The 13,199-nt window shown below is 40.6% G+C and overlaps 1 protein-coding gene across 2 annotated transcripts in view; it reads left to right on the top strand.

Annotated features, from left to right (window-relative positions):
* Positions 1-13,199, top strand: part of mettl1 (methyltransferase 1, tRNA methylguanosine) — a 61,516-nt gene that overhangs the window by 32,271 nt on the left and 16,046 nt on the right. Inside the window, exon 4 of one of the 2 annotated variants that reach the window (XM_061985407.2) lies at positions 2,477-2,590. The exons of the other annotated variant lie outside the window; for it this stretch is intronic. Coding sequence (XP_061841391.1) covers positions 2,477-2,590 — 114 coding nt within the window. The remainder of the gene's footprint in view (positions 1-2,476; positions 2,591-13,199) is intronic. 2 annotated transcript variants of the gene reach the window in all.

The following is a 13,199-nucleotide window of genomic DNA, read 5'->3' as shown; positions in this document are numbered from 1 at the left end:
GAAGTAGGTCATGCCTGTGTATGTTTTCACAACAAATGGCAATCATATGGTTATTGTCAGTACTATCAGAAAACAAAGACTAAAACCAACTACAACCAACGCTAGCTATGGTTATACTGGTGAAAATAAGTAGAGAACATTGCTGAGCAGCTTAATGTACCCCCATAACTAAAGAGACATTTTACCAAGGTATGCCTATAGACTACTGTTTCAAACCTTTTAGATCGCCATATAACTTGGTACATGTAGTCCACAATATGCAAACACCAATGAGGAATTATTTCATCATGTGATTTGGCTGTCTCCATACCTTTCACATTGCCATGATGACAGCCGTGCTAATGTTGGAACCCATTTCCTCAGCGTATCAGCATATTGAGAAGGAAATAGGCAGTGACACTACCCATATCCACATAGCTTTTATTTGTCCAAAATATATGCCTATCAGTTGGATGACACATGGACATACAGGCTAACTGGCATATACAGTATATCCCCTGTTAGCCTGTATGTCCATGTGTCATTGACCGGGCTAGCATGCAATGCATTACACTCGGAGTTACACACCATCACACTAAGCATTGGTTGCAGGAATATACTAGCTTTGTTAGACAAGATCATAGACTGTATTGGACAATATAGTTTAAAGTTAAAGTTAAAGTACCAATGATTGTCACACACACACTAGATGTGGCAAAATTATTCTCTGCATTTGACCCATCACCCTTGATCACCCCCTGGGAGTTGAGGGGAGCAGTGTGCAGCAGCGGTACCGCGGCCGGAATCATTTTTGGTGATTTAACCCCCAATTCCAACCCTTGATGCTGAGTGCCAATCGGGGAGGTAATGGGTCCCATTTTTATAGTCTTTGGTATGACTCGGCTGGGGTTTGAACTCAAAACCTACCAATCTCAGGGCAGACACTCTAACCACTAGGCCACTTTTACATACCAAATGTCCATTTCCATTTATTACAAGTAATAAGAAAACGTAAATGTCTGACTTACCGGTACCTATCAAGGAGGAAATTAGCAAGTTTGGCGTCTCCCCCGCCTTCAATCTCCTCCATCTTTCAAAGGCATCCCCGATACAAATCCTGGTTTTGTTCCCGGCTTTGTCATGAATAAGTTGATAATGGTAACAAGGCCTTTTAGATTTACGAAGGTCTGACCTGTTTAGTAACTTTACCAACTTACTGGCAATCTGGATGTGACACACTTACTGTCAGGCTTGTCACTGACAGTTTTGGTTATGTTTTAGTTTTCCCTCTGTTTGTGTTTTATTTCTTGTCAGCGCTCTTATTTTTGTTCAGTTTCCTGCTTGCCCCCCTTAGCGCTGTTCCCCTCAGCTGCGACTGATTGGCACCTGGCCACACCTGGTGTCAATCAGTCGGCTGCTATTTATACCTGCCTTGCCCTCCAGTCAGTGCTGGAGTATTGTTTGCTGTATGCTGTGGACTGCCTGTTTCTTGAATGCTGTGAGCTATTCCTTGGATCCTGACTCCTGTCCCTGTTTGCTGTTTCCTGGTTTCTGGTTTGTGTTTTCCTTGCTTTTTTTAACATTAAAACCATGTTTTCTTGTACCAAGCCTGTCATCTCTGCATCTTGGGGTTCGTCACCACCACTTCATGACACTCACGGATTTTCTAATTGGTCAAACGATGGCGGGTGGGACATCGAAATGAAAACAATAACAAGATTTCGGGGCTTTAAATGGAATTATTACATATGGCTCCTTTAAATGAATACAAATTAAACATATTGTTAAATGAACAAAACAATTAAACATATTGTTAAATAAATAAAAATTAAACTTATTGAGTATCATTAGGCGTTCAACTTCCTGTTTGTTAGTGCCCATCTGTAAACGTTGGGGGGAAAAAAACGGCAAAAGTTGGAGTTGATACTCACTGAGCTGAAGTCTTGCAAGATTTGTGCATCATATTTCATAGTGTGCATCTTTATTGTTTTAGTTGAACTCCAAATTTCACGACTTTGGAGGTGCCACTTCACGAGTTTGAGCCAAGAAGTTCTACTTTGAGTGAAATCAAACCCCTCCTCACACATAAGGTGGTGAGACTTCTCCCTCATGCAGACCTCCAACTCTTCACTTATTCTTCTTGCTTTGTCTGCTAACTTTGCAAATAGGACTTTGTTGCTGCAGCACAGAGACCCTGACTTGTGTGTCCATAATCATGTTGGCTCATGAAATGCATCTAATAACAATACAGCCTGTGCTCCTGCACTTGACGTGAGCAACTCGAGGGAACCTTTATGGGAGAAAATGGGGGGAATTACAGTTTTTCAAGCCACAGAACTTTACAACAAACCACAAATTGTTACTGCCGCTACGCTTAAAAACTGACATTATACAGTATCAAAGTAGAAATTGTAAAAGTAGAAATTATATGCAATTCAAATGTGTTCTGTCTCAGGGCTGGCCAAAGCTTTTCTGAGCCATTTATTTTCCCTTTCAGCTCAGTAAGATGTTCTTCTTGTTCCCGGACCCCCATTTTAAGAAGACCAAGCACAAGTGGAGGATCATTAGTCCCACATTGTTGGCAGAGTATGCCTACACACTGAGAGTCGGGGTATGTACAGCATCTGATACATGGATGCATCTTTAATGTATACAATATACACACTGCAATTATATATATAATGTAGTAACAGACACCTTCATAACAATATGTAATATGTGCAATGTACACACTGCAAGTATATATAATGTAGTAACAGACACCTTCATAACAATATGTAATATGTACAATATACACACTGCAAGTATATATATAATGTAGTAACAGACACCTTCATAACAATATGTAATATGTACAATATACACACTGCAAGTATATATATAATGTGGTAACAGACACCTTCATAACAATATGTAATATGTACAATATACACACTGCAAGTATATATATATATATATGTATGTATGTATGTATGTATGTATGTATGTGTGTGTGTATATATATATATATAATGTAGTAACAGACACCTTCATAACAATATGTAATATGTACAATATACACACTGCAAGTATATGTATAATGTAGTAACAGACACCTTCATAACAATATGTAATATGTTCAATATTTACCGAGTTTTGATAATTGTAATCATTGCTGGAACTGACTTCTTTTGAGCATTGGTTTACGTTTCAATAGCAGTGCATGTGCAACTTCTGGCAACAAATGTGTGTTCCTACTTCCGGATACAAAACACTGGTGTGTGTTCTAATCATGACAGACTTGGTAACAAACAACAAAGACCGCCATTTTTGCACAAAATGAGGATTTACAACCTTATACTTTTTGAAGTTGAATATACAGAGGATTAACTAATGCTTCTAGAAGCGAACACAAAGGAAGAGTTGGATCAGATGGAAGCCGATAGAGTCATGTGAAAGTGACACAAAGCCGTTAAATGTAGAATTTGATGACAAGCTATTTTGACATAAACAGAACGCTTACCTAAATAAACTGGTAAAAAAACGTCCCTGCCCAGCTGCACCAAACAGACAACTGTTCATCAAGTGAGTCACTTTAATATTGATGATGATGCACGCAGCACGTCATGCGTGTTATTACAACTACAGTACATACACTGTCTGGCTAGCTGTGTACAAACAAAACATGAAATACTACTTTACAGATACTGTAATATGATTGTTCATGTTTGTCACTCAGTACAGATTGGTGTCCTATCACATTGTGTTGTGCATTACAAGCTCAAACGTGTTGATGTAGAAGCTAGCTTATTTCTTGCCGTAGTTAGCCCTTACGGCTAATACCATAGCATGTCGATGTGTTAGTACGCTACAATAACTCTTACAATTACAATGTTGCTACAGCTTGGTTATCATACAGGTTACAGAACGTACAAAACCCAAAAGCAGTGAAGTTGTCACATTTTGTAAATGGTAAATAAAAACAGAATACAATGATTTGCAAATCCTTTTCAACTTACAGTATATTCAATTGAATAGACTGCAAAGACAAGATATTTAATGTTCAAACTGGAAATTTTATTTTTTGCAAATATTAGCTCATTTGGAAATTGATGCCTGCAACATGTTTCAAAAAAGCTGGCACAAGTGGCAAAAAAGACTGAGAAAGTTGAGGAAAGCTCATCAAACACTTATTTGGAACGTCCCACAGGTGAACAGGCTAATTGGGAACAGGTGGGTGCCATGATTGGGTATAAAAGCAGCTTCCATGAAATGCTCAGTCATTCACAAACAAGGATGGGGCGAGAGTCACCACTTTGTCAACAAATGCGTGAACAAATTGTTTAAGAACAATATTTCTCAACCAGCTATTGCAAGGAATTTAGGGATTTCACCATCTACGGTCTGTAATATAATCAAAAGGTTCATAGAATCTGGAGAAATCACTGCACGTATGTGGCAAGGCCGAAAACCAACATTGAATGCCCGTGACCTTCGATTCCTTAGGCATCAAAAACCGACATCAGTTTGTAAATGATATCACCACATGGACTCAGGAACACTTCAGAAAACCACTGTCAGTAACTACAGTTGGTTGCTACATCTGTAAGTGCAAGTTAAAACTCTACTATGCAAAGCCAAAGCCATTTATCAACAACACCCAGAAACGCTTCGCTGGGCCCGAGCTTATCAAGATGAACTGATGCAAAGTGGAAAAGTGTTCTGTGGTCTGACGAGTCCACATTTCAAATTGTTTTTGGAAACTGTGGACGTGGTGTCCTTCGGACCAAAGAGGAAAAGAACCATCCGGATTGTTCTAGGTGCAAAGTTCAAAAGCCAGCATCTGTGATGCTATGAGGGTGTGTGAGTGCCCAAGGCATGGGTGACTTACACATCTGTGAAGGCACCATTAATACTGAAAGGTACATAAAGGTTTTCAAGCAACATATGTTGCCATCCAAGCAATGTTATCATGGACGCCCCTGCTTATTTAAGCAAGAAAATGTTACGTGTTACAACAGCGTGGCTTCATAGTAAAAGAGTGCGGTACTAGACTGGCCTGCCTGTAGTCCAGACCTGTCTTCCATTGAACATGTGTGGTGCATTATGAAGCCTAAAATACCACAACAGAGACCCCGGGCTGTTGAACAACTTAAGCTGTACATCAAGCAAGAATGGGAAAGAATTCCACTTCAAAAATGTGTCTCCTCAGTTCCCAAACCTGTACTGAGTGTTGTTAAAAAGAAAGGCCATGTAACACGATGGTAAAAATGCCCCTGTGACAACTTTTTTGCAATGTGTTGCTGCCATTAAAATCTAAAAGATTTCTCAGTGTGAACATTAAATATCTTGTCTTTGCAGTCCATTCAATTGAATACAAGTTGAAAAGGATTTGCAAATCATTGTATTCTGTTTTTATTTACCATTTACACAACGTGACAACTTCACTGGTTTTGAGTTTTGTACATGAAGTATTGTTGATGTTTTTTTGAATGTATTTTTAAAGTGATTTAGGGGTAGAATTGATTGCTAACATTAGATGGAATGCAAAAAAACTCAAACCCTTTTGTCCTCTCATCATGATTGTGAACGATAGGCAACATTCCCCCAAAAAAGGGCAGTTCCCCTTTAAGCTGAAATGGTATTTCCAGACCAGCTGCAGCACTTTTTTTTAGCTCCTGGTTGAAGGCCTTAATCATCAAGGAAGATAATTGTGGCCCCGCAGCAACATTTAATGGTTTCACTTTGTTCCATGACCTCCTCCACCACAAAGTTCAGTCAACAACAAATGATTGTTTTCTTGAACAAACCTCCTGGTTGGACGCATTGTTGTGTCAGCCGCATGTTGCTATTCCAGGACACTCCATTCTTCTTCTTCTTTATTGCAATTTCACAAGCTCTTTTTGGGGTGCCACCCATGATGGAGCGTGCTGCGATGAGTGGGTTCAGGCTGAGCTCAACATGAGTGAAATGCACGGATCTTTTTCAAATGTGTTCCTGTGAACTATGCTAGAATGTACAGACTAAACACCGGCTCAAACACTTGGCGGGGAAACAATCACTCAAAGACAGTCAAAGCGGACTCAGTCAAACTGATTCTGGGCAATGTTGTAATTTGAGTTGCCAACAAAGCAAGTATGCCCTATGCTTGAACGGTGTATTTGTGCCTCTCCGAGGTGTCGTAGGACCGATCATCTGTGGTGATATGAACGACATCTTCTTGGAGGACTTGGTCTTTACAGGTCTTAGATGTCCTACATACTTTGGGTCTCTGTTTAGTTGAATTTAACTGTGCTACTTTTGTTAAAAAAAAGTTAAAGTATCAATGATTGTCACACACACACAAGGTGTGGTGAAATGTGTCCACTGCATTTTACCCATCCCCTTGTTCACCCCCTGGAATGTAAGAGGAACAGTGGGCAGCAGCGGTGGCCGCGCCCGGGAATCATTTTTTGGTGATTTTTTAACCCCCAATTCCAACTTTTGTTGACAACATTGAATCAGTAAACCGCCAGTGTAGCGTTCTCCTCTGCTTGTTGATGTGCGCCCATGATAAAAATGTTTGTCGCTGCAATAACCACAAGTTACCTCAGTTTTAATGTTAAAAGTTGAAAGTTTCATTTTGAAGCAAAATTGGTTGCGTTTCATCACGATCACAGATTGCGTGACAAGGCGCGCTAGGGTTGTATGATACACCGGTACTAGTATAGTACCGCGATACTAATGAATCATATTCGGTATTCTCCCGCCTCTAAAAAGTACCGGGCCACCCCCGCCCTTCTTTTTTTAACGGGCATGAAGGCGTGTCGTTACGTCGTGACTTTGCCGGTTTTACGGGCAAAGGAGCATGTTCAGCAGCGCACACACAGAGTACTTACGAGCAGACACAGTGTGCAGACAGAATAGGGAGAACGGCCTAAAAACTGACTATAAATGTGAAGTTAACACTGAAACGCCCTCAGGAAGATGTGCTTTAAGACATGGCTAGCAGCTAACGTCCATCCGCAGTCGGCAGTGTTTTAGCTACTTCTAAATCACTAATCCTGGCCTCCATGGTGACAAATAAAGTGAGTTTCTTACAAGTGACGTTATCACTGGAGGACGAGGAATAGCTAAACATGCTTCACGACACGCCGTAGCTCACCAGCGTCACAATGTAAACAAACGTCATGGGTGGATCTACACCTAACATCCACTGTAATGATATCAAGTACAGGCACATATCTAGTCGATACTACTATGATTACGTTGATATTTTTTGGCATCACAACATCTTCTTTCGTTTTTTATGTTTATAAACTCAGGAAATATGTCCCTGGACACATGAAGACTTTGAATATGACCAATGTATGATCCTGTAACTACTTGGTATCAGATCGATACCCAAATTTGTGGTATCATCCAAAACTAATGTAAAGTATCAAACAACAGAGGAATAAGTGATTATTACATTTTAACAGAACATGTTGCAACCGGGGCAGCACGGTGGAAGAGGGGTTAGTGCATCTGCCTCACAATACGAAGGTCCTGGGTTCGATCTTGCGCTCGGGATCTTTCTGTGTGGAGTTTGCATGTCCTCCCTGTGAGTGCGTGGGTTCCCTCCGGGTTTTATTGTGTTTCTTTTGGCGTGTGTGCACTCGCACCAGGCCCATAGGGGCCTTCCCTGCTGGCCCCCAGCCATAACTGCGTCAGTGGGGGGAACGTCAAAAGGTACTACAAATATCGTTGTTACGGCTACTCTTGCGTTCAAAAAGTTCAAAAAAATAAAGTAATGCAGAGTAGTCCTGAGGAGGAGGTATTTGACTCACTAAATTCCTTAATAAGCACTCGCGGAGATATGTCGAGATTCCAAATGATCATAATTTATTTTCAATCAATCAATCAATCAATGTTTATTTATATAGCCCTAAATCACAAGTGTCTCAAAGGGCTGCACAAGCCACAACGACATCCTCGGTACAGAGCCCACATAAGGGCAAGGAAAAACTCACCCCAGTGGGACGTCGATGTGAATGACTATGAGAAACCTTGGAGAGGACCGCTTTTGTGGGTAACCCCCCCCTCTAGGGGAGACCGAATGCAATGGACGTCGAGTGGTTCTGACATAATATTGTGAGAGTCCAGTCCATAGTGGATCCAACATAATAGTAAGAGTCCAGTCCATAGTGGGGCCAGCAAGAAACCATCCCGAGCGGAGACGGGTCAGCAGCGCAGAGATGTTCCCAACCGATGCACAGGCGAGCGGTCCACCCCTGGTCCCGACTCTTATTTTCACAAGCAAAACATATTCTCCTTGGTTGACTTTAACATAATCAAAATAACACTTATTTAGCGGTAAACAAACTGTTTCACTCCTCACTCCTTCAACATGATAGACAGGCAAAGGGCACCCAGCTGTTCTGTCTTCTTAATTATAGGAGGAGGAAGTGGCTCACCAGGAGAAGTGTGAGCAGCTGAAAACAGTCAGTCAATCACAATTCATCTAAAACATCCAATAATTCATCAACATCATTATTGGCATTATTTTATTTCATTGTCAAAACAATTAATAAATAAATAATATAGATAGGCTCCAACATCCCAGCCCCTAATTGTGTGCTTTAGCAAAACAATTACATAAATAATAATATTTAAAGGAGCCATAATAGAACAATACAATCCAAACAATTATGTTCTTCAAATTCAAAATTAATTGAGTTACTTGAGTTACTAGTTAAGTCTCATCAAAGTCCATAGTCATATCTGAAGCGGTCATCGAGTCATCGAGGCTGGAGAACCGAAGCCCCCCTCAGTCCATCAAGCTCCTTCCATTAGCAGGCAGAGTTCATCTATTGGTCGTTGAATCGTGTTGGTCTTGGTTTTAACCAAAACACTTCTCACAAAGCCTTTGGCATCTGGAAATGTCTTTACTTGTTCCATGGTCTTAGGTCCATGGTCGTGTTATATGTTTCCTTGTTCCATGGTCCATGGTCTTGTCCTTGGTGGAGTCCTTGATTTTCTTATTTTTCTCCTTTTCGACTGTTCTGTGCACGTCTTTGCCGCCGTATGGGAATGTGTAAGGATCAGCCTCTAAGGGCGTTGGCTCTTTGTCAAAAGGTAAGCTTCCCCTCCGACCGTGCAGGTCTCTGATTTCCTCCGTTTTGTCACGTTTGTCTCCTTTGTCCTTCTTGACCTTTTCTTTATCTTTGTCATGGCTTTTTTTGGAAGAAGAAGAGGAGGAATGCCGATGTCTTTCTTTCTCTCTGAACTTATCCTGAGGTGTGACTTTGTCTTTATCCCGGAAAGGCAGTGGCAGAGGATCGTGACCATATTTAAGAAAGACTGAACTTGAGGCGATCTCCATAGAACATTTATCCTCAACTGACATCTCATTTTTCTCCTCATATATGTTTTCAGAGAAATCCTGGTTATATTGTCTGATGAGGAGGTCCTTCAGCTCAATTACTGAGATTCTGTTAGTTGAAACTGCAATGGGCCCAGCATGTTCTGTAGCACTGCAACTGAGTGGTCCAGTTACCACCCATCCCAGTATGGTTTGGACTGCATATGGTCCATTTTTTTGACTGTTTATTATATTCCATGGCTCCATTGCCCGAGGAACATCAGTCCCAATAAGAAGTTCAATGTTGGCCTCAATTTCCTTTAAGTCAATGCCACCTAGATATGGTCACCTCTTCAAGTCAGCCTTTGTGATGATGTTTTCCTTTGAGACAGGTATCTTGCTCTGTGTATACACTTTCGGCAGGTCCAGATATGTGAACCCTTCCAAGTCTCCAACCTCCAGTCCTCTTACCTCATAGGTCTTCACAGGCTTTTCCTGTCCCATTGTTCGCAAAATAATTTCTGATTTGCGTCCTTTCACATTCAGTTGGTCCATTAGATTTTCCGTACAAAATGTTGCCGTGCTGCCTGGATCGAGGAAGGCATAGGTCTGAACATATCTGTTCCCCTTTCCCGCCTTAACTCTGACTGGCATGATTGCAAGTGCACAGTCTTTCCCCGCCCCAGTTGCATCACTGGCTGAAACAAGAGCAATGCTTATAGGGTTTTCTTCTGTCTCAGCAGTAGGCTTTGCTTGATTTTCCTGCCTTGGGCCTTTTTCACTTGAAATATGAAGTACAGTAGGATGTTTCATTTTGCAAACATGACACATTAATCTTCTTTTACAATTTTTGCTTAAATTACCTTTTAGTAGGCAACCAAAACTATATTCTTGCCTTCTTAAAAATTCAACCTTTTTGTCATGTGACTGTGTTTTGAATTGTGAGCAGTCAATCAGAGCATGTTTGCCATGGCAATATCCACATAAACAGATGACACTGGGTGTGGTTGGAGCAGGTAGTTGTTGAACAGAGGATTGTTTTACAGTGCATCCTGCTGGCTCTGTATTCACAGCTACTGAAGTAGCAAAGCTGCTGTTTCTGCCTCTGATTGGTTTTAGTCCACTTGTGCTTTTGGAAGAGGCCTTTTCATTGTTGTTATTTGGTCCTGAATGTCTCCAAACAACGGATCCAAAAGCATCGAGGCATGCTTTTCCACAAAATCCACAAAGTTGTTAAATCTGATTCTCCTGCCAGTTCTCTGTTGTCTCATAAGCTGTGCTTTGCCACCTTTCTCTGAGTTTGTAGGGTAGTTTGGATGTAATTAGCCTTAGGTTCGATGGGATATCAAGTTCCTCCAAATACTGTAAATCTTGCATTACATTACAGCATCCTCTCAAATACAGTGCATATGCATGCAGCATTTTCCCATCCTCAGCTTTAATCGCTGTCCAAGGCTTTTTCCAAGTAAGCTCCCGAAATCTTCATCTCATTTCCAAAGTGTTCTTTTAAGAGGCGCCTTGCTTCATTATAGCCCTACTGGCTTCCATGTCCAAATAGCTGCGAACCAAGTCTCTTGGCAAACCAGAGGTAAACTGCTCAAGGTAGTAGAGTTGGTTTTGATTATTCTCAGTCTTGTCTTCAATCAAGTGTTCAAATGCATGGATAAAAGACTAATATGCCAGTGGATTACCATCAAACACATACATCTCTCTTGCTGGTAGTAGAGACAGTTTTTGCTGTGAGACAATGAGTTTTGCGATATCACTTTGTCTTTGAATAACCATATCCAAGTTATCATGAGCAGCATTAATAATCACATTATCTTGTGCAGAGTGATTTATTATTTGAGTCTGATTTACACTCTGGGTCTTGTGTTTTTCAGTTGTGTTTTTGTTTTGAGGTTTATTTAGATCTTCTGATGTGTTGGTGTTCCTTTTAAGTGGAGGTCTGTGGAGACTTAAGATGGTTTGGTGAAGTGGGGTTTTGGGTATTGCACCGAACTCTATAAAGTCCACATTGCTCTCCATAGTTTCTCTTTCATGGTGAGAATCATAATACTCAGTCATGGTTTCCTGAGCCACCTCATTACTTTCATGAATTAAATCACTTTGAAGGATTTGTATTTTAGCAGTTGATGCTGCGAGGTCTGCTTCCAACTCCATTTGCTCCATATTTGCTTTAAGCTTTGTTTCCTCCAGTTGCAAGGTGTGTTTTTCCTTCAGTGCAGCAGCTCGAGCCATTGTAGCAGCCTTTTCCGCTTTGGCCCTTTTTAATTCTGAGGATACTGAGGAAGATCTAGAGGCTTTTGATCCAGTGGCAGACTTTGATTCGTGAGATACATTTGATATGCTGTCCAGTGGTCCAACTTTTGATTGTGCAATTTCTCTATTTCATGTTTCAACATCTTTCATGAAATAATTCAAATGTATTATTCTGGGTTCATACCAGTCATAATAATCCTTTTCCTTTTCCTCTTCTAATAAGAATTCCTGCACAGAATTGTGAGCATTTTTAAATTCATCCACAGCTCCTTTAAATACTTCAAATGCATCATTGACTTTATCAGCATTTCTAACATCAGTCATCAAAGTCTTTATTTCATTTAGCCTCCTCGTGCACGCGCTCAGTCTGCCTCTGCGCGAAGCAATGCGCGTTCTCAGCATGTCGTCGGCCTCAGCTGTCGTCTCAGGTGTGCCAGACATCATTCCAGATAATCACACAGCTCAATTTAATCTCCACTTATTTAATTCTTAAATGTCCTTCCAACATCCTGTTTTATTGCATTTCACATCCACAATCTGCAACTTTCTTTCCATAGCGTTCGAATGATTCCATTCAGCGCAGCGGCGCGTTCATGCATTCATTCATGACGTCATCAGCTGATTTTATTCCCGGCCCGCCGGCTGCTTTCTGTCCTCGGTGCAGAGCGATTGTGGTTGATCCTTCGGGTCTTCAGTGAAGTTTGTTTACTTGTTACGGCTACTCTTGCGTTCAAAAAGTTCGAAAAAATAAAGTAATGCAGAGGAGGTATTTGACTCACTAAATTCCTTAATAAGCACTCGCGGAGATATGTCGAGATTCCAAATGATCATAATTTATTTTCACAAGCAAAACATATTCTCCTTGGTTGACTTCAACATAATCAAAATAACACTTATTTAGCAGTAAGCAAACTGTTTCACTCCTCACTCCTTCAACATGATAGACAGACAAAGGGCACCCAGCTGTTCTGTCTTCTTAATTATAGGAGTAGGAAGTGGCTCACCAGGAAAAGCGTGAGCAGCTGAAAACAATCAGTCAATCACAATTCATCTAAAACATCCAATAATTCATCAACATCATTATTGGCATTATTTGATTTTATTGTCAAAACAATTAATAAATAAATAATATAGATAGGCTCCAACAACCGTTTATCCCTAAAATGAAGGTGCATTATACGTAATAAGTGATTACACAACTTAGCAGATAACATGTGTGCAAAAGTCTTTTTTTCCACCTCTGGACAAAAGTGTAAAAGTTGTGTAAATGTGTGCCATGGCAGAGTGTGCTAAGACGTGCTGGTTCTGCTGAAGCTATCTGTGCAGCCTCCAAAGTAAACGCCAGTGACATGGAGGATTAACCTCTGGGTTAGTTCCATCCTTCTGTCAACAATCATTGCTCTGCGCATGTGACCAAACCAACATGAAACCCTAATAAGTGGAATAAGACCACAGACCTATGCCAAGGTTGCATCATTTGGATCACAAGCAGTTTTACTAGAAGCCGTGATTAAAAAGGTCACTTTAATTCATCGCAAATGCTCTGCTACACCCTGGCTTTCAGTCCTCCTTACTCGCTATACTTATGTCATTTTTTGTTTTTTTAATTTAGAATACAGTTCCAAAATTTATTTATTTTTTGTTGTGTGCAGAATTT

This window comes from Nerophis lumbriciformis, linkage group LG23, assembly GCF_033978685.3.
Source record: "Nerophis lumbriciformis linkage group LG23, RoL_Nlum_v2.1, whole genome shotgun sequence".
Classification (NCBI taxonomy): Eukaryota; Metazoa; Chordata; class Actinopteri; order Syngnathiformes; family Syngnathidae; genus Nerophis; species Nerophis lumbriciformis.
This window is presented reverse-complemented; position numbering and strand designations above follow the sequence as displayed.